This window comes from Myotis nattereri (assembly GCF_964212035.1).
Source record: "Myotis nattereri genome assembly, chromosome: 3".
NCBI lineage: Eukaryota > Metazoa > Chordata > Mammalia > Chiroptera > Vespertilionidae > Myotis > Myotis nattereri.
In genome coordinates this window covers 181,431,379-181,457,547 of record NC_138077.1, presented here as the reverse complement: position 1 = coordinate 181,457,547, position 26,169 = coordinate 181,431,379, and the positions used below count along the sequence as shown (strand labels likewise).

General features: G+C 36.9%; 1 protein-coding gene across 1 annotated transcript; it reads left to right on the top strand.

Moving 5' to 3' along the window:
- Positions 1 to 26,086, top strand: LOC308516449 (uncharacterized protein C1orf185; the record flags this gene model as incomplete). Its single annotated transcript, XM_081087406.1, has 5 exons — positions 1 to 88; positions 3,765 to 3,870; positions 9,293 to 9,428; positions 24,346 to 24,382; positions 25,791 to 26,086. The coding sequence occupies 5 exons, from the start codon at positions 1 to 3 to the stop codon at positions 26,084 to 26,086; spliced, it is 663 nt and encodes a 220-aa protein (XP_080943532.1).
- Positions 26,087 to 26,169: the final 83 nt, after the last annotated feature.

Here is a 26,169-nt window from a genome sequence, read left to right as displayed (position 1 = left end):
ATGGAGAAAGGTTCTTGGGAGCTTTTTATGACATCACTTCTACTCAAATTCCATTGGTTAGAACTCAGTCACATGGCTTCACCTAATGGTATGGGAAGCTGGGACATGTAGTCTAGCTTTTTGCCTGGAAAGAAGAGGAAAATGTATTTGGACAAACAGCCAGCAATCTCTTTCTATTTTCTGGAAGAGCTTGTATAAGATAAGAAATACTTGAATCATGGGTATACAGTAGAAATTGTAAAGTTATCGGGGCCTGCTTTTTTTCTTTGGGGGAAATTTGTAACTGCTGATTCAATTTAATGGATACATGTTCGTTTAGGTTTTCTATTACTTCTTGAGTCACTTTTTGTAAGTCATTTTTTAGGTATATAATAATTTAGTATAAGCTTTAAGATATTAGCATAAATTTGTTAAAAGCACTTTCTTCTTTTAATCTCTGCTATAACTATGTTCATTTTTCATTTTTAATATTGTTTGCTTATGCTTTCTTTTAATTTGGTTAATCTTAGTGGAGATTTGTCATTTTATTAGTCTTGACCAAAAATCTTAATTTGCATTTCGTTAATTTCTGTTCTTTAATTCCTTCCTCTGCCTCATTTGAGCTTATTTTGCTTGCTAGTCCTTTTCAACTTATAATTTGAATGGCAAGCTCATTATTTTTCAGATTTCTTTTCTAATATATGTATTTAGGGTCATACATTTCCCTTGAATTTGGTTCCAGCATTGTTGCTGCAAGTATTTATACAGAGTGCTTTCATTATTAATTAGTTCTATGCATTTCCATTGATTTCTTCTTTAATTCATGAGTTATTTACATGTGTTTATAAATATTCACAAATATGGAAGCTATAAATCTTTTACAAGAAAATCTTCATGATCTAGGTTAGGCAAAGAGTTCTCAGATAGGTCCCCATAGTACAATCCATAGAAGAAAAAAGTTGATAAATTGGACGTGAACAAAATTTAAACGGTTTGCTCTGTGAAAGCCACTATTAAGAGAATTGGTAAGACCAGTCACAGACTGGGAGAAAATATCTCCAAATCACATATCTGACCAAGGACTTGTATCCAGAATGTATGAAGAATTCTAAAAAATTAGCAAAGATTTAAACACATACTTCACTAAAGAAGCTATACAGATGGTAAATAAGCACATGGCAAGATGCTCATTATTCACTAAGGAAATGAAAATAATTAAAACCACAATGAAATGCCACTGCACATGTATTAATTAGAATGGCTAAATAAAACTGACAATATGAAGTGGTGATGATGATACAGAGAAACTGGAACTATAATATATTGCTGGTGGGAGAGCAAGACAGTACAGCCACTCTGGAAAGCAGTTTGGACAGTTTCTCAAATTTAAATACTTACTTGTACTTGCTACCCGACATTACTGAAATAAAAACTCATATTTAAACAAATACCTAATGAAGGTATATAGTAGCTCTAGCCCTACCTGGTTTGTCTCAGAGGATAGAGTGTCGGCCTGTGGGCTGAAGGGTCCCAGGTTCGATTCGGTCAAGGGCATGTACCTTGGTTGCGGCACATACCCAGTAGCGGGTGTGCAGGAGGCAGCTGATCGATGTTTCTCTCTATCCCTCTCCCTTCCTCTCTGTAAAAAATTATATATATATATATATATATATATATATATATATATATATATATGGTATATAGTAACTCTATTCCTAACAACTCCAAACTGGAAACAACCAAGCTTCTCTCAGCTGGAGAATAAACAAACTGTTGTACATCTATAAAATTGAATGCTACTTAGCAATAAAAAGATACAAACTATTGATACATGCAATAACATGGATGAATCTTAATTGCATTATGCTAAGTGAAAAAGAGCCAGACTCAAAAGGCCACATGTTGTATGATACCATTTATATGAAATTCTGGGAAGGCAACAGTACAAGGCTGGAAAATATGGACGGAAAATAATCAGTGGTTGATAGTAGTTAGTGCTTGGCTGCTTACAGGCAGTGGGAGGAAATTTTCAGGGGGTGATGGAAGTGTTCTGTAAGTTGATTGTGATGAAATACTCTTTGCATTTGTTGAAACTTATAAAACTGCAAACACATGCAAATTTACTGTTTGTGAATTTAAATATTTTTAAAGTTAAAATCTTAGGTCATAACTCTGAACACCGCTTCTCTGCTGCTTCTCTATTCTCTCTTTTGGAACCCGTATTAGCTTTATGTTTGTTATATACTCTTAATATTTTCCAAGTATAATTTATTTACCATATTTTTATTTCTGTATACAATTGGGCAAATCACTTTGTACTATTTTTATTTCATTAATTGTATTCAAGGAAGAGTTTACTCCATCTTAACATTTTTGAATTTTTTACTTCCAAGATTCCTCCTTTGTCCATTTTGGTCTTTTATTGGTGGCTCAGGAATCCCTTCTCTAAAAGATTTTGGTAATATCTCCATTCACTGTGCCAGAGAGTGGTTTAGTCTTGTCTCAGTGATGTTCTTTGCTTCTTCTAGCTAATTCCTGCTTCCAGATCTCACTCAGTGCCTAACATGCCTATGGTTTTAGCCTCCACTTATTTCTCTGTTGCTTTCCTTCTTTTGTTCATAGATATCTCCTATATAATAAAAGGCTAATATGCAAATCGACCAAATGACAGAACGACTGGTTGCTATGATTCTCACTAACCACCAGGGGGCAGACGGTCAACACAGGAGCTGCCCCCTGGTAGTCAGTGCACTCACACAGGGGGAGTGCTGCTCAGCCAGAAGCCAGGCTGACAGCTGGCGAGCACAGTGGCAGTGGCAGGAGCCTCTCCCGCCTCCACAGCAGCGCTAAGAATGTCCACCAGCCATCAGTCAGACATCCCCCAAGGGCTCCCAGACTGTGAGAGGGTGCAGGCTGGGGTGAGGGATGCCCCGCCCCCCCTCCCGAAGTGCACAAATTTTGTGCACTGGGCCTCTAGTATATATATAATTGATTTCAGAGAAGAAGGGAGAGGGAGAGATAGAAACATCAATGATGAGAGAGAATCATTGATTGGCTGCCCCCTGCATGCCCCCTACTGGGGATCAAGCCTGCAAACCAGGAATGTGCCCTTGACCAGAGTTGAACCTGGACTCTTCAGTCTGCAGGCCAGTGCTCTACTCACTAAGCCAAACCAGCTAGGAATACCAGGGCCTCAATTTTAATGAAGGAGTTATACCTATAAATCCTATAACCTTTTTCCAATTATAAACCTTTGATATGTTATTATTTTATATTGCTTTTATTTAGGGTTGGCTATGATATTTTACTGTTCTTGAGATAAAGTATGGATAAAATGTTTTAAAATTCCTAAGATCTTCATAAATTCCTTATACTCATTCTTTATTATCCTCATCTAACTTTTTGTAGTGATTGATAATCAAAATCTTTAAATGAAGTATCTTATTTTGGAAGACTGCAAAGAATGACACCAGAAAAATAAAAATTCTCAGCTGGGTTGGGAAGGGAGAAACCTAGATCAGAAAAAAGGAGATGACAGCCATACAAAAACAAACAAAACCAAGGAAATCCTGGCAGGGTCAGAGTTATGCACACTGGGCCCTAATCAGCATGACTAGGATCATAAAATTTATGAGAATTGCACAGGAGCAGAATCCAGGTCTCCCAACTTTCTGGTTAATGTCTTAACACGACACTATATAGTATCATTTGAAATGTATTATTTAATTTTACCTAGAGATTAAAGATACATGCATGAAATATTCTTTTATAATTTATTTGTATAGGTTTTTCTAATCACTTAACCTATTTTCTGGCTGCTTCTGCTGTTGCTTTTGGAATTGGTTTCTTTGCTTTGGCATCAGCTTTGTGGTTCCTGATTTGCAAACGAAGGTAAGGTTTATCGGAATATTTTACTTTTTTTTTTCTTTTATAAATCCAATGAAAGAGTTTTTCAAATGGTATTAAATTTAAATAACAAAAATAGTGTTGGTTCTGTAATTTGAGATTTGGTTATCGACCCTTTGATTGGGAGGGAAAACTTTACATGTTTACAGTAGCCTGAAGGAAGAAGTTTTAGTAGTATGCTTGTCCAAATAGTATAATAGCAATCTGCATGCATTAAAATTTTAAGAAATAATGAGATCTATTGTATTTTCTAGGAGACATATGTTTGAATTATAGTATAAGGCCAGAAATTTAAAATTGCTTTCACTACTAATAGAGGTTAAAAACATAACTGACAGGAAGACTCCCTTTCTTCAGAAGATACTTAAGAAAAGATCTGTAGTCTTTTCCCAGACACAGAAAAAAAAGATACTTAACACCTCAGTGCCTTTTAACCTAAAATTTGGTGTTTTCTTCTTTTATTGAATTTATTGGGTGACATTGGTTAATAAAATTATATAGGTTTCAGGTGTACAGTTCTATATGCATCATCTGTATATTGTATTCTGTGTTCACCACCTCAAGTCCAGTCTCCTTCCATCACCATTTATGCCCCATTACCCTCTCCTACCTCTCCCCATGCTGCTGTCTCTCTGGTAATCACCATACTGTTGTTTGGGTCTATGAGTTGTTTGTGGGTTTTTTTGTTTGTTTGGTTGGTTGGTTTTGCTTAATCCCTCCAACTTTTTCACCCAACCTCCCAACCCCCTCCCCTCTGACAGCTATCAGTCTGTTCTCTGTATCTATGAGTCTGTTTCTATTTTGTTTGTTAGTTTACATAAGTGAGATCATATGGTTACTTGTCTTTCTCTGACTGGCTTATTTCACTTAGCATAATACTCTCCGGGTCCATCCATGCTTTCACAAAGGATAAGATCCTCTCCCCCCCTCACCTTTTTATTTATGACTGGGTAGTATTTCATTTTGTAAATGTGCCATACCTTTTTTATTCACTCATCTACTAATGAGCACTTAGGCTGTTTCCAAATCTTGGCTATTGTAAATAATGCTGCACTGAACATAGGGGTACATATATTTTTTTCAAATTAGTGTTTCAGGTTCTTTGGGTATATTCCCAGAAGTAGAATTACTGGGTCATAAGGCAGTTCCATTTTTAATTTTTTTTTTTGGGGGGGGGTAACTCTATACTGCTTTTCAACCTTTCATCTCATTGTACACATGAAGTAATTACTAAATTTCTGTGGCACACCAAAAAATATTTTTTTTGCCAATCCGACAAAAAATATGTATAATTTTGATTCATTCACACTAGACAGCTATTGCATTGGCTGTTGTCATTTTTTTTAATTTGACAGTATAAGGGAAAATAGGTCAGTGCTCCTAACTAAATTGTCAGCTACCAGCATGTTTTAAAAATTCTTGCAGCACACCAGTGTGATGCAGCATACTGGTTGAAAATTGCTGGACTAGTCAACAATAAAAAAATTTTAAATTGAAAAAAGAAAAGAAAATCGCTGGGCTAGAATATGGAGGTTTCATTTTACTGTTTGTGATATCAGGATCTAAGCAGTGGAATGACACATATTCATCATAATAATAGCTAACATTGAATGTTTATTACAGACTAAGCATGTATGTGCTTTATATGTTATCTCATTTAGACTTCATAATAGTATTCTCATATTAAAGGTAATAATGTCACCTATAGATGAATTAAACACTTCTTAAAATTTGAGATATAATTCACATACAAAAAAGTACATAGATTTTAAATGTATTATGATGAATTTCAACAAACACATTCCCATGTAACCACAATCCCAGTCAAGATATAGAACTTTTCCATCACCCTATAAAGTTCCCTCATGCTCCTTTCCAAATATTACTCCCTCCTTCTATTCAGAGACCATCATTATTCTAGTTTTTATCATCATAGATTAATTTTGCCTAATCTTGAATTTCATGTAAATGGAATCATATGGACTTTATGCCTGCTTTTTTCACTTAACATATTTTTGAGGTTTATTTATGTTCCTATATTTTATCTGCAGTTCATTCTTTTTTATTGATGACTAGTATCCCATTGTATGAATATATTTGAGTTTGTTTATTTATCCTCTGTCAATGGACATTTGGGTCATTTCAAGTTTTTAGCTGTTAGGAATAAGGCTGCTGTGAACATTCTTGTATAAATATTTTTGTACATGTGCTTTCACTTCTGTTGGGTAAATACCTGAATGGATCACATGATTAACTTTGTAAGAACCTGCCAGTTTTTCCAAGTTGGTGTACACTCCAACTGGAAATGTATGAAAGTTCTGATTTATATTTTTAAAAGATTGTTCTTGCCTATGAAGCCTGAATTTTAATGATTTTTAATGGAGCAAGAGTGAAAGCAGAGAGACAAGTTAGGAGGCTTTGCATAGTCCAGGTGAGAGATGATAGTGCCTTGACTAATATGGAAGTAGAGGAGAAGGGAAGAAGGTGTTGGATTTGGAATATGTTTTGCAGGTTAAGTTACAGGGCTTGTTGAATTACATGAGGTAAGGAAAAAATAAGTGACATGGCCAAATTAATGCTAGCACCTAGGTACTGTGAGCAACTGAGCATCTGTTCATGCCATTTACTGGATAAGATGATTAGAGGAGAGAGTAAGGTGAGGGAGTGGTAATAAACTAGGAGTTGTGTTGAGGATGTACTTTTGAAAGCCTATTAGACATCCAAGTGGAAATTTTAAATAGACAGTTGGATTTGACATATATGAATTTTATGAGAGAAGTCAGGGCTGAAGATTTAGGTTCTCTAAAGGCATAGAACTGGATGAGACTAACCAGGGAGTGGTGTGTGTGTGTGTGTGTGTGTGTGTGTGTGTGTGTGTGTTTTAATTGATTTGAGAGTGATGGAGGAAGAGGTGGCAGGGAGAAAGAGAGAGATCTATCCATTTCTGCTACCACTACCTTATCCGAATTTTATCCCCCACATAGACTACTGCAGTAGGAGTTATAAGTGACATCCTACTTTCACTATCACCCTAATTTAACCTTTTCTCCATACTGAAGGCAGACATTGTCCAAATAAAAATGACCCCACCCTTATACCCCATCCTGATTATATTATAAAAGATTTACCATTACTTTTAGGATAAAGACAAAAATGACATGACTTTTACATCCCTACATGGTCTTCCCATGCATATTCCCTAAATTTATCTTCCATTTTCTCTCTTGCTTTCTGTGCTTCTACTACAATGTTCTAATCTGGCCACTAGGACTTTGGACTTGATATTCTCTCTGACTAGAATATTCTTACTTCCACATCTCTCCTCCTGCACCACACTAACAATTACTCTCTTTTCTTCACATGTTAATTTAACTATCCCTTCCTCAGAAAGCCTTCCCTGACCTTTCTAACCAGATTAATTCCCTTCATTATATAGTATGCACACAGCACCCGGTAGCTTTCCTTGATAACACTTTCCATACTTGCAATTTTTTTTATTTTCTTGTGATTATTTTATTGTCTGTCTTCCTTACTAGTGTTTAAGTTCCATGAGAGCAATGACAGTTCTATGAGTGTAGTAACTGTTTATTTTCCTTTGCCACTATATATACAACTCCCAGCACAATGCCTGACACTTAGTAAGTACTCAATAACTGTTAAGTAATTGAATTCGATGACTGAATAAACCTTAATGGTTAATACCTCATTAAGTAACATATATAGACTCTAGAATTAATTTGGAAACTCTCTAGAATCTCTGAAAGAAGAAATGGCAATTAACATTATTATTTAAATCATTAAGTTTAAAATGACTGTTAGAAACTACATTCCCTTATACATAACTGTTTTTGATCATCTGGGGTTTTATTTGCTGCCTTATTATTTTAAAACGTCTCTCAAAATTGTTTGTGGTTGTATGGATAAAGAGCACAGGTACTCTGCTTTTGTAAGTCATCAGTTTCAATTTAGTTTCCTTCCATTTACTTTTGTCAGAGACATTATTCAATATAAAATTGACCATTGAGTTTTATTTCACTTATTTCCTTTGTCATTAACACTAGATTGCCCAAGGAAGTCATTTTGACTGCTTTTTAATTTCAATTAGAAAAACAATTATGTATATAAGGACACAATGTCTTAGAATTTTGTGACTTTTTGTACAACATATAAATGCGTTTATTAATAATTGTAGTTACCTCCCCCTCCTTCATTTCCGGTATATATATATGTGTTATACCTATATTGCCCAAAAGCAGTCATTTTGACTGCTTGGGGAAATTTTAAATAATCAAATGACTCTTATTATTGAATTGAGTAAATTTCTTATATGACCAGTTCGGCTCTGTATTGAAATAACAGTTTCCATTTTTTTTCGATTACCGTCACATGATAACATACAAGTACATGATAAATTGTCGATACTTGATAAGTTGCAGTTGCTCAATAAGCTAAACTAGTACTTGTTATTCGAATCTTTATGCAGTGATACTTGTTCTAATAAGTTGTTTATTTTATTTCTTTTGCTCCCTAAATTCATGAAAGAAATGTCAAATAGAAGTGAGTTATTGGAAAAGCTAAGGAACATAAGTGAAGAGTGCTCCGATATTATTCTTTCACAATGCAGTCATTTTGACTGCTTTTGGGCAATATAGGTATATACTAAGTTTCAGTTTTTCTAGTGTTAAAGACAAACTTATGAAAAGACTAATTAACATTAAAACCAATCAATTATCTCTCAACCAGGAAGAAGGATATAAAAAACTCATGGTTACATATGATTTCACTCATATATGGAAAATAAAGAACAAAATAAACAAAATAGAAACAGACTCCTAGATACAGAGAACAGACTGACAGTTGACAGAGGGGAGGGGGTGTGGGGACTGGGTGAAAAGGTGAAGGGATTAATACAAATTGGTAGTTACAGAATAGTCACGGAGATGTAAATTACAGCATAGGGAATATAAACAATAATATTGTAATAACTGTGTATGGAGCAGGTGGATACTTAAAATATTGGGGGGGGGACCACTCAGTAAAGTACATGGTTTTCTAAGCACTATACTGCACATCTGAGACCAATACAGAATAACACAATAATATTGAATGTAAACTGTAATTGAAAAAAATTTTAAATTTAGAAAAACTCATGGTTGATCTTCAAACTATAAATATTAACTCTGCATAAGAGGGAGTTTAATTTACATTCTAAGAATAAAATAGTTATGGTGAAATCAGTAACATATCAGAAGCAAATATATAAATTGATTTTTGCTTTAAAATTTTTTAGTAATATATTTATTCTGAATTTTAAACACTTGTGGTAAAACCATTGGAAACAAAATAATTTTAACTGGTTGATAATGTAATTCATTTTAAATAACAGTCTCTATAAAATATTTTTCAGAGAAATATGTCAAAATTCCCAATTTAAAGAAACCGATGAGCGATGCAGCCAAAGACCATCAGAGGTGGAGAGGAAAGCTCATTCTCAGTGTGCGTTTATTTCTCGAAATTTTCATACTGGAAGATTCCAATTACAGGTAGAGTGCAATGTTTTCAAATATTTTTTTGGTACCATGTCATTAGCATTGTTGTCTTTGAGTTTTGAAAGGGTATCCACAGTTATTTCTCAGTCTGAGGGACAATAACATGAGCTAAATTTAAATACTCAAACTAGTTAGTGTTTACATTGTATGACACTGAAAAACTAAGTGAAAATGTCTCCTTGCATAGTTGCCTCCCAGTATCTCTATATTGTGATTGTTACAGGGTGAAGAGAAACGTCTAAGAAAAACAAAGCAAAATTGCCAGGCCTATCAGAGGAAAGAGCTATGGAGATAAGAGGATACTCAGATAACCAGATAATCTAACAGAGCTAACTAATTAAAATTAAGGATTTATTAAGCCTTCATTATATGAGAAGCTCTGCCCTCCCCCTCCCTCACCTCCCCCCCTACATTGAGGATAGTAATATAAACCCTACATTGAAGGTGCTAGATAGTTAGTAAAGTGTAAAAGGCAGACACATAATTAACTTTTTTAATCTAAATGTCAAAAAAGTGCGACATAAAACAAGGGAGAGACCAGTAGAAACTTAAAACTGTGATGTAGATTAAAAAAAAACAAATACTTTAGAGGTTTTATAACATTAATAGTAAAATAGCAACAAAATGCTAAGATGTCAAAGTTTCATTATACATTTTGAATATTGAACTCAAGTTGAACTTAATGTTTATTCATTTGTTTAACAAACATTTTTTGAGTGCCTTAAATATGGCAACACTGGTTTTGGCACTTAGTCTACATAAACAAATAAGACATGAGTCCAGACCTAGATGATCCCAAAGTTAGTAGAGAAGAAAAACATAAACGAAAAATTAGAACATCTGACTAATAAAAGGGTAATATGCTAATTAGATCAGGAGACCTTCCGGGAGACCTTCCGGACATCCTTCTGGACAAAGCCACGGTGGTGGGGCTGAGGCACAAGCAGTTAGGGGCCACTAAGCCGGGAGGGGAGGTCAGTTGGGGGTGATCAGGCTGGCAGGGGGGTGGGGCAGTTGGGGGCAAGCAGGCCATCAGGGGGGGCCAGTTTGGGGCAAGCAGGCCAGCAGGGTGGGGGACAGTTGGGGCAATCAGGCCAGCAAGGAGGGGCAGTTGGGGGCGAGAAGGCCGGTGGGGGGTGGGGGGAGGAGTTAGGGGCAACCAGGCAGGCAGGCAGGTGAGCGGTTAGGAGCCAGCAGTCCTGGATTGCGAGAAGGATGTCTGCCTGCCGGTTTAGGCCCGAGCCCTGTGGGCCTAAACCGGCAGGCAGACATCTCTTGAGGGGTCCCAGATTGGAGAGGGTGCAGGCCAGGCTGAGAGACACCCACCCCCGCCGTGCACAAATTTTGTGCACCGGGCCACTAGTAATGTGATAAGAGCCACAAAAATTGAAGAAATGCAGATAAGAAAGCATAAAATAAGAAAGGCTTCACAGAGAAGACATATTTAGCTGGGTTTGAAAAGTGAATAGAAGTTTTCCAAGAGGAAAAAAAAACAAAGGACAATATGACCAAAGGCTTGTAGCTATATAAGGCAGTATGTTCAGAAAAATTGTGTAACATTTGGAGCCTAGGATTTATAGAAGGGAGTGGTGGGAAAAGATCCTGGAGATGGCATTGTGAGGAGCCTTATTTGCAGTTTAAGGATTTTGGAATTTACCACATGCTTTACAAATCCACTATAGGCATTATGGAATTATGGTCAAGAGCATAGACTGAAGAGGTTAGAATCGTTGCTCTACAACGACTAGCTGTGTAGTTTTAGGCAAGTTACTTAACTTCTCTCTGTCTCAATTTCCTTACCTGCAAAATGAGGATGATTTCATCTCCATGGAATTGCTATGGGGATTAAATGAATTACTATCTAAAAAGCACTCAGAATAGTACCTGGCCACATAGTGAGCACCGTAGAAGTATACTGTCATTATTATGGAAGGGCTGTAAGCAGGCAGGCTTACTGATCAAATTAATTCTAAAGTTATTAAAGAAAGCTCTGACTTTCAAACGAAGGATAGTTTGAAATAGAGATAGCATTGCAGAGAAAACAACTGTTTCTATGTTAAGCTGAAATAAAGTTTTAAAAAGCAAAAAAATTGTTCTATGTATGTATTTAATATTAATTGAATTTACTGACACTCATCATATACTAGGAATTTTGCTAGGTACTATTGATATAATGGTGTCTTTAGATCTAATGGTGGATACATACAAAAAGACAATTAAAAAATGTCATGAGTGCTAGAATAGAAGAAGTACATACTAGTATATAGAGGTACCAAATTTTAATTAGGTTGTTTATTGTTCATTCAGCAAATATATAATAAGTGCTTATATGCCAGGCACTGTTCTAGGCAACTGGAAATTTAGTAGTGAACAAGAGAGACAAGAGTCCCTACTCTCATGAGATTTATAGTCTAGTGGGAGAGATAAATCATGTATAAGTAAACACAAATGTAGGTCTCTGGATGGTCAGTGAAAGGAACCTAATTCAGAATGAAAGATATAATAAAACATAGTATGGATAGTGTTTTCCTCAGCCCCAACCAGTTTCAGTGTATTAAAGACTCTTCTCCATATTGTCACTCTTTCTCATCTCAGTTTCTGCCTGTGTGTTGGCCTCTTTCTCTCCTACAACAACAGACAAGCAGGAGGATGAAAATCATTATTTCGTTGTTGTTAATCCTCACCCAAGGATATTTTCTCTATTTTTTAGAGAGTGGAAGGGAGGGGAAGCGACAGAGAGAAACATTGATGTGAATGAGACACATCAATTGGTTGCCTCCTGCATGAGTCCTGACCAGAGCCAGAGATCGAGCCTGCAACGGAGGTATATGCCCTTGACTGGAATCGAACCTAGGACCCTTTAGTCTGAGGGCCGATGCTCCAATCACTGAGTCAAATTGGCTAGGATGAAAATTATTTTTTAAATGTGTCTTAATTAATATAGAACTACAGCTTGGTTTCTAAAAGAGGTCTTATTGTGAAATACAACATACATACTAAGGAATATACAAACACAGTTTTAAGAATAATAAGTGGAATTTTTATACCCACTACCCAGACTAAGAAATAGAACATTACCAGTACCTTTGATGTGTCCTGAGTCTTTACCTCTTACATCCCACACTCCCACCCTTCACTGAAGGACCCACTGTTCTACAATTGCAATTAACTATGTCCTTGCCTTTCCTTACAGTTTTACCATGAATGTTATAGATTCTTGAACAATATATTATTAAATTTTGTATGTTTTAGGGCTCCCTTTTTGTGCAATATTACTCATTCAAGTTGGCACATGTACCCATAGTTCATTATTTTTATTGTTATATGGCATTCAATTTTATAAATATATCAAATTTTATGTTATGGATGTTTGGTTTGTTTTTACTTGTTTTTTCTTTAAGGAAATGTCTATGGGGAATATATCTAACAGTATAATTGCTGACTTACGGGGTATGTGCATGTTCAATATTATTAGATAATTACAAATTGTGTTCCAAAGTAGCTGTATCAATATGCATTACAGGCATGAATAAGGGATAGGATTGCTCCACATCTTCAAAAAAAACTGACATTTTTAGGCTCCTAAATTTTTGACAATTTGATGACTGTGTAATAGCATCTCACTACAGCTTTTATTTTCCAAGCAGTTTTAGGTTCAGAGCAAAATTGGGCAGAAAAGAACAGTTTCCAGATACCCCTTCCCCCACATCCTCACCCACTATCCACATCCAGAATGGTACATTTATTACAATTAATGAACTTGTGTTGACACATCTTTATCACCCAAAGTCCATAGTTTACATTAGGATTCATGCTTGGTGATACACACTCAATGGGTTTTGGGAAAAATATATATATAGTCAAGAGACTATATATAGTAGGAGAGAGAGAATGGGAGAATGGAAGTGAGGGGGAGAGAGCGATCCACCATTAGAGTATCATGTAGGATAGTTTCACTGCCCTAAAAATCCTGTTGTTCTTTGCCTGTTCATTCCTCCCTCGCCTCTAACCCCTGGCAAACACTGATCATTTTACTGTTTCCATAGTTCTGCCTTATTCAGAATGTCATGCAGTTGGAATCATATAGTATAGCCCTTTTAGATTGTGGGGGTTTTTTTTTCACTTAGCAATATGCATTTAAGGTTTTCCCTGACTTTTTGAGGATTGATAGCACATTGCTTTTTAGCACTGAATAATATTCCATTGTATGGATATACCACAGGTTTTTTTATCCACTCCCTTACTGAAGGACATCTTGGCTGCTTACAAGTTTTGGCAATTATGGATAAAGCTGCTATAAACATCCACGTGGAGGTTTTTGTGTGGACATAAGTTTTCAACTTATTTGGGTAAATACCAATGATCATAATTGCTGGGTAGAATGGTAAGAGGTGTTTAGTTTTGTAAGAAACTGCCGAACTGTCTGCCAAAGTGGCTGCACCAGTTTACATTCACAGCAATGAACAAGAGATCCTGTTATTTCATATCTTCAGCATTTGCTAGTCAGTGTTTTGGATTTTCACCATTATAATAGGTATATAGTGTATTTTGTTCTTTTAATTTGCTTTTCCCTAATGACATATGAAGTTGAACATCTTTATATGTTTATTTACCATCTGTATATCTTCTATGGTGAGGTGTCTGTTAAATTGTTTTGCTCATTTTAAATCAGGTTGTTCATTTTCTAATTGTTGAGTTTAAGAGTATATATATATATATATATATATATATACTAGTATGAATAAGGCTGCTCTAAATATTCATGTACTTATAGTGAACATATATTTTCACTTTTCTTGGGGAAATACCTGAACATGAAATTGGTGGGGCTTGGGTAGATATATGTGCAACTTCATAAGAAAATGCCAAACAAATTTCCAAAGGGGTTGTAACTTACTTCACTCCCATCCATAATAAGTGAGGGTTTCAGTTGCTTTAGATCCTTGCTAACCTTTAGTATTATTAGTATTTTTTATTTTAGCTATATTAATGGGTGTGAAATGGTATTTCAATATGCTTTTGGTTTACATTTCTCTGATAACTAAAGATGTTGAGTAACTTTTCATGTGTTCATTGGTCAGTTGTATATTTTTTTTATGATCTGTCTAAGTCTTTTGCCCATTTTTAAATTGGGTTGTTTGTGTTCTTTTATGTTTGTTTTTAAATTAATGACTTAACAGTTCTTAATATAAGTTGGATACAAGTCTATTATGAGATATATATGTTATGAACATGTTTTCACTGACTGTGGCTTGTCTGTTCTTTTTTACAATAGTATCATTTGGTCGGCAGAACGTTTTAATGTTAATGAAGTCCAATCTATAATTTTTTTCCCTTTTAACAGAAATTCATATGCTTTCTAACAAATATTTATTTTTCTAAATTTGCTTAGATATTCTCTTGTCTTTTGTTTTAGTTGCTCTATGATGTTGGGTTTTTTGTCTAGGTCTATGAGGTAGAGGTCAAGGTTCATCTTTATCCATGATGATACCCAGCTGTTCCAGAAAATTTTGTTTAAAAGACCTTTATTTTCATATTTAACTTATTTGCAACTTTGATTGAAAATCAATCTACTATATATATGTTTGTTTATTTGCTGAATTCTGTATTCCTTTTAGTGAACTATTTGTATGTCTTTAAATAATACTGTACTGTCTTGCTTGCAGTAGCTTTATAGTAAGTGATGGAATTAAATATTGTAAATCCTATAACTCTATTTTCCTTTGCTCAAGAATCTTTTTGGGCCCTGACCGGTGTGGCTCAGTTGGTTGAGTGTCAGCCCTTGCACTGAAATGTTGATGGTTTGATTCCCAGTCAGGGCACATGCCCAGGTTATAGGCTTGATCCCCAGTGTGTGGAGGGCAACTGATTGATGTTTCTTTCTCTCCCTCTCCCTCTAAAAATCAATAAAAAACATAGATTTTTTTAAAAAGAATATTTTTGCTGTTCTAGGTGTTTTGTTTTTCCATATAATTTATTTTTAATATATTTTTATTGATTTCAGAGAGGAAGGGAGAGGGAGAGAGAAAAAAACACATCAGTGATGAGAGAAAATCATTGATCAGCTGCCTCCTGCAAGCCCCCTTATGGGGACCGACCCTCAACCTGGGCCTGTGCCCCTGATCAGAATCGAACCCGGAACTCTTAAGTCCCCAGGCCAATGCTCTACCCACTGAGCCAAATCAACCAGGACTCCATACAATTTAGAAAGCAGCTTGTTTAGTACTTTTAAAAGGCTTGTTTTTTTAAATATATATATACTAGAGGCCCGGTGCACAAAAATTTGTGCACTCAGGGGGGAGGGGGATCCCTCAGCCCGGCCTGTGCCCTCTCACAGTCTGGAACCCCTTGGGAGATACGACCTGCTGGCTTAGGCCTGCTCCCGGGTGGCAGAGGGCAGGCCCAATCCCTAGGTGCAGCCCCTGGTTGGGCTCAGAGCAGGGCCGATTGGGGAGTTGGGGCGCCGCCCCATCATGCACAGAGCAGGGCGGATTGGGAGGTTGCGATGCCACCCTCAGTCACGCTCAGGGTAGGGCCAATTGGGGGGTTGGAGCATCGTCCCCTGTCACACTCAAGGCAGGGTCGATGGGGAGGTTGTGGCGCCACCCCCTGTCACGCACAGAGCAGGGCCAATCAGGGGGTTGGGGCACTGCCCCCTGTCACTCACAGAGCAGGGCCCATCAGGGGGTTGGGGCTCTGTCCTGTCACTCACAGAGCAAGGCCAATCAGGGGGTTGGGGCGCTGCTCTCTGTCACGCACAGAGCAGGGCCCATCAGGGGGTTGGGGCGCCGCCCTCTATCACCCACAGAGCAGGGCTGATCAGGAGGTTGGGGCGCCGCCACTCTCACACTCAGGGCAGGGCCGATGGGGAGGTTATGGTACTACCCCGTCACACAAAGAGCAGGGCCCGTGGGGGGTGAGGGGGTTGGGGTGCCACACCCTGTCACACACAGAGCTGCAGGGCAATCAGGGGGTTTGGGCGCTGCCCCCTGTCACGCTAATCCCAGTGCCGGGAGGCCTCGCGGCTCCGCTGATCCTGGTACTGGGAGGCATATTACCCTTTTATTATATAGGGTAGAGGCCTGGTGCATGGGTGGGTGCTGGCTGGTTTGCCCTGAAGGGTGTCCTGGATCAGGGTGGGGGTCCCCACTGGGGTGCCTGGCCAGCCTGGGTGAGGGGATGATGGTTGTTTGCAGCTGGTCACACCCCCTTCAGGGTGGGGTCCCCACTGGGGTGCCTGGCCAGTCTGGGTGAGGGGCTGAGGGCTGTTTTCAGGCTGGGGGTGACTGAAGCTCCCAACCGCTCCTTTTTTTCTTTTTCTTTTTTTTATTCTGGGCCAGCCTTAGCTTTGAGGCTTGGCTCCAGCTCTTAGGCCTCCACTGCTGAAAGCAGGTTTCTGGCCTTTGCTTACAATGTTGCGATTCTGCTGGCTGAAGCCGGGCGGACTAAAGCAGGTTTCTGGGGTTTTGTTTAGCTTCTATATTTGTTACATAGTTGCTTAGAGTTGCAGCTCAGAGCCCTGCAGCGGCAGGCGGGGAACATTGGAGTCCTCCGTCACTGAAGCAAGCAAGCCTCATGTTAGTTTCAAGCTGCCTGGCTGCCTGCCACCATCTTGGCTGGCAGTTAATTTGCATATTGCCCTGATTAGCCAATGGGAAGGGTAGCGGTCGTACGCCAATTACCATGTTTCTCTTTTATTAGATAGGATTTTTTTTAATTGATTTCAGAGAGGAAAGGAGGAGAGAGATAGAAACATTAATGATGAGAATCACTGCTAGGTTGCCTCCTGCACTCCCCTGACTGGGGAGTGAGCCCACAACCCGGGCATATGCTCTCACCTGACCAGGAATCAAATCATAACCTCCTGATTCATAGGTCGATGCTCAACCACTGAGTCATGCTAGTCAGGCAAAACCCAGGAAATTTAGACTACAGACCTTACTCAGATTATACTAGGTTGCATGTACTCAGCTTATTGTTATCTTTGTATAATTCTATGTCATTTTATCATATGTATAGATTTGTATAATTGCCACCTTAGTTAACATACAGAATGATTCCATCACCACAAAGGAAATTCCTCATGCTATCCTTCATAGTCACTCCCTCCTTCCTTTCCCTAACCTCTCGCAATCACTAATATGTTCTCCATCTCTATAATTCCTTCATTTCCAGAATGTTACAAATTGAACCATATAGCATGTGGCCTTTTAATATTGGCTTTTCTTCGTTTATCATAATATTCTTAAAATCTCTCCAAATCATTCATGTATTAATAGGTTTATTTTTCTTTTCTACTGCTGAGTAGTATAACATTGTGTGAATGTACCATAGTTTGTTTAACCAGTTACCTGTTAAGGAATATTTGGTTTTGTTTCCAGTTAGGAGCTATTACAAAATAAAGACGCTATGGACATTTGTGTACAGGATTTTCTAGAAAGCTGTGGTACATCTACACAATGGAATACTATGCTGCTGTAAAAAGGAAGGAATTCTTACCATTTGCAACAGCATGAATGGAACTGGAGAGCATTATGCTAAGTGAAATAAGCCAGTTAATGAAAGAAAAATACCACATGATCGCACTCATTTTTGGATAATAAAGACCATTATAAACTGATGAACAAAAATAGATACAGAGGCAGAGCAGCATTGAACAGACTGTCAAACTACAGCGGGAAGGCCGGGGAGGGTTGTGGGGGGGGGGGGAGGGGGGCGGGTAAGAGATCAACTGAAGGACTTGTATGCATGCATATAAGCATAACCAATGGACACAAGACACTGGGGGGTAGGGGAGGCCAGGGGAATGTCAAGGGGGGAAAAAAAAGGAGACATATGTAATACTCTTTGTAATACTTTAAGCAATAAAACAAAATTAAAAAAAACACACCATAAGATTTAGTTACTCTAGCAGTGGTTCTCAACCTTCCTAATGCCACAATCCTTTAATACAGTTCATGTTGTGGTGACCCCCAACCATAAAATTATTTTCGTTGCTACTTCATAACTGTAATTTTGCTACTGTTATGAATCGTAATGTAAATATCTGATATGCAGGATGTATTTTCAGGGGTCACGACCCACAGGTTGAGAACCACTGCTACAGTAAATGCCTGGGAGTACAGCTGCTGGGTAATATGGCATGTTTAATTTTTTAAGAAACTACCAGTTTCATTTCCATAGTGACTATACCATATTACATGCCCACTAGTAATGAAGATGAGATCCACATATTTTTCACATCCTAACCATCATTTGGTACTATAAATATTTTATCCATTCTAAAATATGTGTAGTGATGTTGAACAGTTTATCATATTTTTATTTTCCATCCATATATCTCCTTTGGTGAATTGTCTGTCCAAGTTTTTTGTGACTCTAATTGGATTACTTATTTCTTACTGTTGAATTTAGAGAGTTCATTGTATATTCTGGATACAAATCTTTTTGTCAGATATCTTCTTGTTGTCTTTGTATATAATTCTATGTCATTTTATCATATGTATAGATTTATATAACAAATTTTTAAAATATTTGATTTACAAATATTTTCTCTCATTCAGTGTTTTTATCCTCTTAAGAGGGAATTTTGCAAAGCATAAGTTTTTAATTTGGAAAGTCCAATTTATTCATTTTTCCTCTTTGGATTATGCTTTTAGTGTCATGTCCAACAAGGATTTGCGTCTATGTTCTTTTCTGAAAGCTTTCTAGTTTTAGTTTGTTTTCTATATAGCAGCTTTGTTGAGATATAATTTTCATACCATATAATTTGCCTGTTTAAAGTGTATAATTCAGTGGTTTTAGATATTCACAGAGTTGTAGAGCCATCTTCACAATCAATTTAGAACACTTTCCTCACCTCAAAAAGAAATTCCATACCCTTAGCAATCGCTGCCCCTGCATTTCCCCCCAACTGTCCTAGGCCTAGACAACCATCAATGTACTTTCTGTATCTATAGATTTGCTTGCTCTGGACATTTCTTATAAATAGAAGCATACAATAGATAATTTTTTGTATCTAGCTTTTTCATTTTGCATGTTTTCAAAGTTCATCCATGTTATTGCATATATCAGTGCATCATTCTTTTTCATAGCTGAATAACGTATCTTTTTTATAAGCTTTTATCTAATAACTAGAGGCCTAGTACATGTAATTCGTGCACTGGAGGAGTTGGGGGTCACTCAGTCCGGCCTTTGCCCTCTTGCAATCAGATATCCCTCTTGTAGTTGAGGACTCTCACAGTCTGGGACCCCTCACTCCTTACTGCCTGCCTGCAGCGGAGGTGGGAGAGGCTCTCACCACTGCCTCTATGCTTGCCAGCCGTGAGCCTGGCTTCTGGCTGAGCGGCACTCCCCCTGTGGGAGCACACTGACCACCAAGAGAGGCAGCTCTTGTGTTGAGCGTCTGCCCCCTGGTGGTCAGTGTGTATCATAGTGACTGATCGTTCCACCGTTTGGTTGTTTTGCATGTTAGGGTTTTATTATATAGGATATTTCTTTTCTTTTTAAAAAAATATATTTTATTGATTTTTCACAGAGAGGAAGGGAGAGAGATAGAGAGCCAGAAACATCGATGAGAGAGAAACATCGATCAGCCGCCTCCTGCACACCTCCCACTGGGGATGTGCCCACAACCCAGGCACACGCCCCCGACCGGAATCGAACCCGGGACCCCTCAGTCCACAGGCCGACGCTCTATCCACTGAGCCAAACCGGTTTCGGCTATAGGATATTTCATTGTATAGATATACCAAATTTTGTTTACCCATTTATCAGCTGAAGAACATTTGGGTTTTTTATACTTTTTGACTATCCATATATATAAAAACCTAAGCAACTGTTCAACCATTCGACTGGTCGCTATGACGTGCACTGACCACCAAGAGGCAGACGCTCAACACAGGAGCTGCCAAGCTGCAGTGACTTGGCAGCAGCTGTTCTCGGGTGATGCACCCTGAAACCAGAGAGGAGGGAGCCCAATTCCTCTTGGGGCCGTGGGCGATTTCACCTTCGGCTGTGGGTTATGTTGTTGCTGGGTCACTGTCAGCCCTAAATCTGGTTTACTGCATACTTGCATTTGTGTTCCACCCCCTGTATGACAGCAACTTTGCAGAGTGCCCTCTCACACTCCGGGACCCCTCAGCGGATGTCAGAGAGCCAGTTTTGGCCCAATCCCCGCAGGCCAGGCCAAGGGACCCCCACCTGCCAGAGGGACCCCGCTCACTCTGCAGATGCCAGGGAGGGACCACGGGAAGGTTGGCTCCAGGGTGTGTCCGGCCCATCTTGCCCAGTCCCGCCCTGCCGGCCACCTTCTAATTAATTTCCTTTCAATGTACACAAATCCATGCACCAGGTCACTAGTATAAGATATGAGGTTTAGATCAACGTTAATTTGGTGGTGGTGGGGGGGGGGTAGGGGGGTTTCTGGTGTCTAATTGTTCCAGTAATGTTTATTGAAAAGGCTTTTGCAACTTTTGTCAAAAATCTGTTAGGCTATATGTAGGTCTATTTCTGGATTTTTCTATCTGCACCATTGATCTGTATGTTTAGCACTACCAATACCATACTCTAGCTGTATAGGGGGTCATAAAATTGAGTAGCATGTTTCCTCTAATTTAATTCTTCTTTTTCAACATTGTTGTAGCTTTCCTTGTTCTTTTTGTGTGTCACATAAATTTTAAGATAAACTTATCTCTTCCTACAAAAAATCTTGTTGAGATTGGAATGGGAATTACATTTGGTTTATAGATTAGTTTTTAGTGAACTGCTGATTTTACTAAAATTGTTGTTTATATTGACCTGTGTTCTGTGTTTTTTGCAGATTTTCTTCATACACAACCTTTTTATCTGCAAAACACATCAGTTTACTTTTTTTTTTCAATCTCTATGCTTTTATTTTATTTTCTCATCTTATCCCATTGGGTAGGACCTCCACTATAAATATGAATAGAAATGTTGAGAGCAGATATTCTTTTTATATTTCTAATCTTAGAATACATTTAGCTCTTCACCATTAAGTAGGAGGTTAGCTATGGGATCTTTAGAGATGAATATTGTCAAGTTAAGGAAATTCCTTTCTATTCTTAATTTACTGAAAGGTTGTTGTTGTTTTTTTAATCAATAAGAAGTTCTGAATTTTGCCAAATGCTTTCCTGCATCTTTTGAAATTGTTCACATGGGTTTTCTCTTTTATTTGTTAATGTGGATTACATTGAATTTCAAATGTTAAACCAACCTGTATTCCTAGGAAAAAACCTCATTGGATTTGATTTACTAATATATTTTAAATAATTTTTGCATCTATGTTTACAAGGGTTATTATTCTGTAATTTTCTTATCTTGTAATATCTTTGTTAAACATTAATATCAATTATTCACAAAATGAATGGAAAGTGCTTCCATTTAATCTCTGTTAAGTTTATTGGCATACAATTTTTAATAGCATCCTCTTATTCTTCTAATATCTGTAGAATTTTTAGTGATGGCATTTTATTTCTGATTATAGTATTGTTAGGGAGTTTTCAACTTTATTATTCTTAGACTTTTCTTTTTTCTAATATAAGCATTTAATATTCACATTCCATCCAAGCATTACTTTTGCTTCCCACGAATTCTTATTTTTGTTTTCATCATTATTCAGTTCAAAATATTTTGAAAGTTCTTTTCTTCATCTTTCATGATATTAACATTTTTGAACAATACAGGCCAGTTATTTTATAGATCATAGACTGTTCCTCAATTTGACTTTTCCTTGTGATCAAATTCAGTTTATTGCATCTGGAGGCATAGAGTGTTCATCTGCTCTTCATTAGTAATTTTAGTTAATCACAAAGATGATATCTGTTCTTCCCCACAATATATTATTCCTATTTTTATCCTAGCAATTAATAAAGAATCTGTGGTGGCACTTTGAAACCATGTGAATACACTTCTTTTCATCAAACTCTACATATTAGCTATAGAAATTATTCTTGCCTGAGCTAGTCTTTACAAAACTATAGCAAAGTGACGATCTTTCCAATTCTACCATTTGCTTATCATTTGACTTCTACTGTGAAGAAGATGCTCTTTTTCTTATTTTATTTATTTATTATCAGTATAGACTCATAGATTTCTATATATCAGCAGATCAAAATTCATTACCATCATTATTTTGATGCTCAAATTTTCACAAATTTAACCAGTGGGCACCCTTTCAAGACTGTTCCTCTCTTTTCGTTTTTTGTTTTGTTTTGTTTTTTTGTTCCTCTCTTTTTGATATGTCCCCATATTTTTAGAGTCCTTCTGATACTACAGCATCATTTTTAATAGTTGAAAGAATTTCTATTGTACTAATATCTATGCAATAAAATACATTTAACTATTTCCTAAGAATTTTAATTTTAGGTTTTGAAAATACCAAATAATGTTGTGATGAGTATATTACAATATTTACACAAATCCAAAGTTATTTGTTTGGCATAATTAATTTCTAGAAGTAGACTTGTTAAATTGCTCTCTGGAGAAATTCTACCTATTTTTATATAACAAATATAAGAATGCTCATTTTATTATTACCTTAGTTTGGGTAGAATTTAAATCAGTCCAGGGTTTTACTCTGTGGTTCCCAGACCAGCAATATCAGTATTACCTGGGAACCTGTTAGGAATACAGAATCTAATGAGTCAGAATATGCATTTTTAACAAGCTCCTTAGATAATACAGTGGCACATTGATGTGTGAGAAGCAATGTTCTAAAATAATTTATATAGGAGTCACAAATTGAATTGGTCCTAAATTTAGGCAAGGTAAGATCAGCAGCCTATACTGGCATTTATATTAACAAAAGGTGAAAGTGACGAAGAAGTAAAGTTGGTTATTGAAAAAGTGGTAGAGGCCTGGTGCATGAAATTCGTGCAGGGATAGGGTCCCTAGGCCTGGCTGGCAATCAGGGCCAATCAGGTTCTCTGCCGCCCTGCTTCCCCACCTCCTCCTTCCCTTGCTACCACTGGTCACCCGCCATGTTCAGCGCCACCCCCTGGTGGTCAGCACACATCATAATGAGCAAGCGAACTCCTGGTCTCCTGGTCGAATTCCTGAGAGGACACTTTGCATATTAGCTTTATATATATCCTATATATGTACTATATCCTAAGCAAGCCCATTGTAGGGAGGGGTACACAGGACAATGCAGATCAGCACAAACACTGTTTCCCCAGAACACAAAAGACAATTTCTCTCTCCAGCCTCAACTTCATCTGCTCCATCCCAAACACCGTCTGCACTAGCATTGTTTTTCTAGTGGTCGAAGGTAACCTGCATCAGAAACAGTTGCAGTGTATGTTCCAGTGCATATTCCCAGAGAACATGTTTCAGTAGGGACTGATATGATGCTCAAGAATCATCATTTTAACAAGCACACAGATGGTTCTGATGTCCTGAAGTTTGAGAACTACTACAACATCACACTTCCCACAACACATCTGGAATGTATTGTTTCATCAAATGTTTTATTTGCTTCACAAGAATAGTTGCATTATTATAAAAGCCTTCAGCCAGAATTAACTTTGTTGTTGTTATTAGTTAATGAAATGAGTAAGTCTAGGAATTCTAATTACTTTGTTAGCTCTCTCTAGTTCTAACCAAGTGACTCTGAGGATGGAGAGAAGTAATCCTGCTTAACTCTATTTCACCCTTTGAATCCCTATCCTGAAGACTGCTTCATGAACCAGTCCACATTCTTTTAAATGAACCTGAACACTTTTTCTTTCCTGTCAATAAATTTTGGTGAAATAAATTCTTATCATGGAAGAAAACATTATTCCATCAAAAATTTGTTAGAATATATTATTCTTAAGTATTAAGTCAAATATATTAAAGAAATTACTTTAAAACTCTTCAGTTTTTAAATACAAATAACTTTTTTATATAGGAGGAGCAAAGGAAAAAGGAAACAGCACATTTAAAAGGTACTTGTTCTCAAAAATTTATTAGAAGAAATTGTAATCAACTTAGAGCAATTCACATCTTAAAAAAATCAAGAGGCTATCCTAAATGTTATGAGTATTTTTAAAAACTATAAAAATTCAAGGAAAACCTTAATTTATTAGTATGTGAATGGGCATATATTTTTTAGAAAACAAAACTTGCAATGTTATATCTTAAATTAAAATGTGAAATTTTAATTTTTGTTCCTTATTTATACCCAAAGGTATCATAGTCATTGCCATGTAGTAATGCCAGAGGGTCAAAAGATCTGAGTGTTTTATAACCCTTTAAATAGTATATATTATGTTTAGTGTCTCAAAATATTATCCTCTTACATAACTTTAGAAATACTAACTATAAAATTTAACAAGGTATTTAAAAGAGCTTTAAAAATTATTACACATTAATGTCAAAAGTTAATATGTAAAATATAGTAAAAGATGTTTTAGGATATTGTATACATGTGATCTTCTCCAAAACAACATTTTAAATACCAACTTTCAGCGTAAATAATATAAGAGAAGCATGAGATTAGAGTAACAAAAATATAGATTGAAGTCCATTTTGCATCTGATCTGTGGTGAGTTGTTTCTCTAATTCTCAGTCTTCTCTTGTAAAATGGTGCGAATAATAACTATCGTAAAGAGTTACTGAGAGTATAAATGAAACATGGAAATCTATCGAACTGCTTTGTAATTGTAAGACACTATAGGAATATTAGTTGTTACTTTTACTGATATAAAGCCAAGTCATAGGCCCTTTATGAGACCAAATGCAGACCAAACATTTAGTAATCTGCCTACTCAAGGAGGCATGCATTTTTTAAAAATAAGGCAATATTTAGCTATAAATAGTTAAGAAACTGTCTTTTCTAATTTTAAGGGATATTCCAGAACTGATATATCTATCCTGTTTAGAATCTTCTTCTGTTTATAGCTTGATTTTATTTAGAATAGACTTTCTACTCTTGATTATCATAAAAATATTGCTAACTCCCAATTACATATTAAACGTTGTACATATGAAGATAACAATTCAGAATTTTCACTATTGTCCATCATAGCCCTAAAAAGATTCTTTTTTTTTTTTATCCTCACATGAAGATATGTTTATTGAGTTTAGTGAGGGTAAGGAAGAGAGAGAGAAAGAGATAAACATTGGTCAGTTGCTTCCCAAATGGGCCCCAACGGGGATGGAACCCACAACCTAGGTATGTGCCCTGACTGGGAATCAAACCTGCAACCTTTCAGTGAACAGGGTGATGCTCCAACCCACTGAGCCACACCAACCAGGGCAAGATTCTAATTTTTAACAGAAACATTGTCCTTATAATTAAGATTTGGCTCATGAATCTGTAATATTCATAGTAAATCTAATTTTCTTTTCCAGCAACTAAAGATCACTCTAAAGATGAATACTGCCTTGCAACAAAAAAGGTCACTTATGACCCTACAGAGACCAGCTCAACAGCAAAGAGCAGCAATACATCCTTAAGCTCATCGACGTCACCATCTGATTCTTATTACAGCGAAACTATAGAAGCAACTGATGACTGGTATTCTGATGACTCTCTAGTGAAAAGGAGCTCTGCAATATCTTTTCTCAAGGAACCTCTAACAGAAAAAGGATTTCCATACCCGTCAACCACTCCATTAGAAGAATGTACTGAATATGACACTTTATGATGATAAAAAATATGACAGCATTAAGGAAATATTTTCAGGAAGAAATACGGAGGTTGAAATATAAAACCTTCAACATAATATTG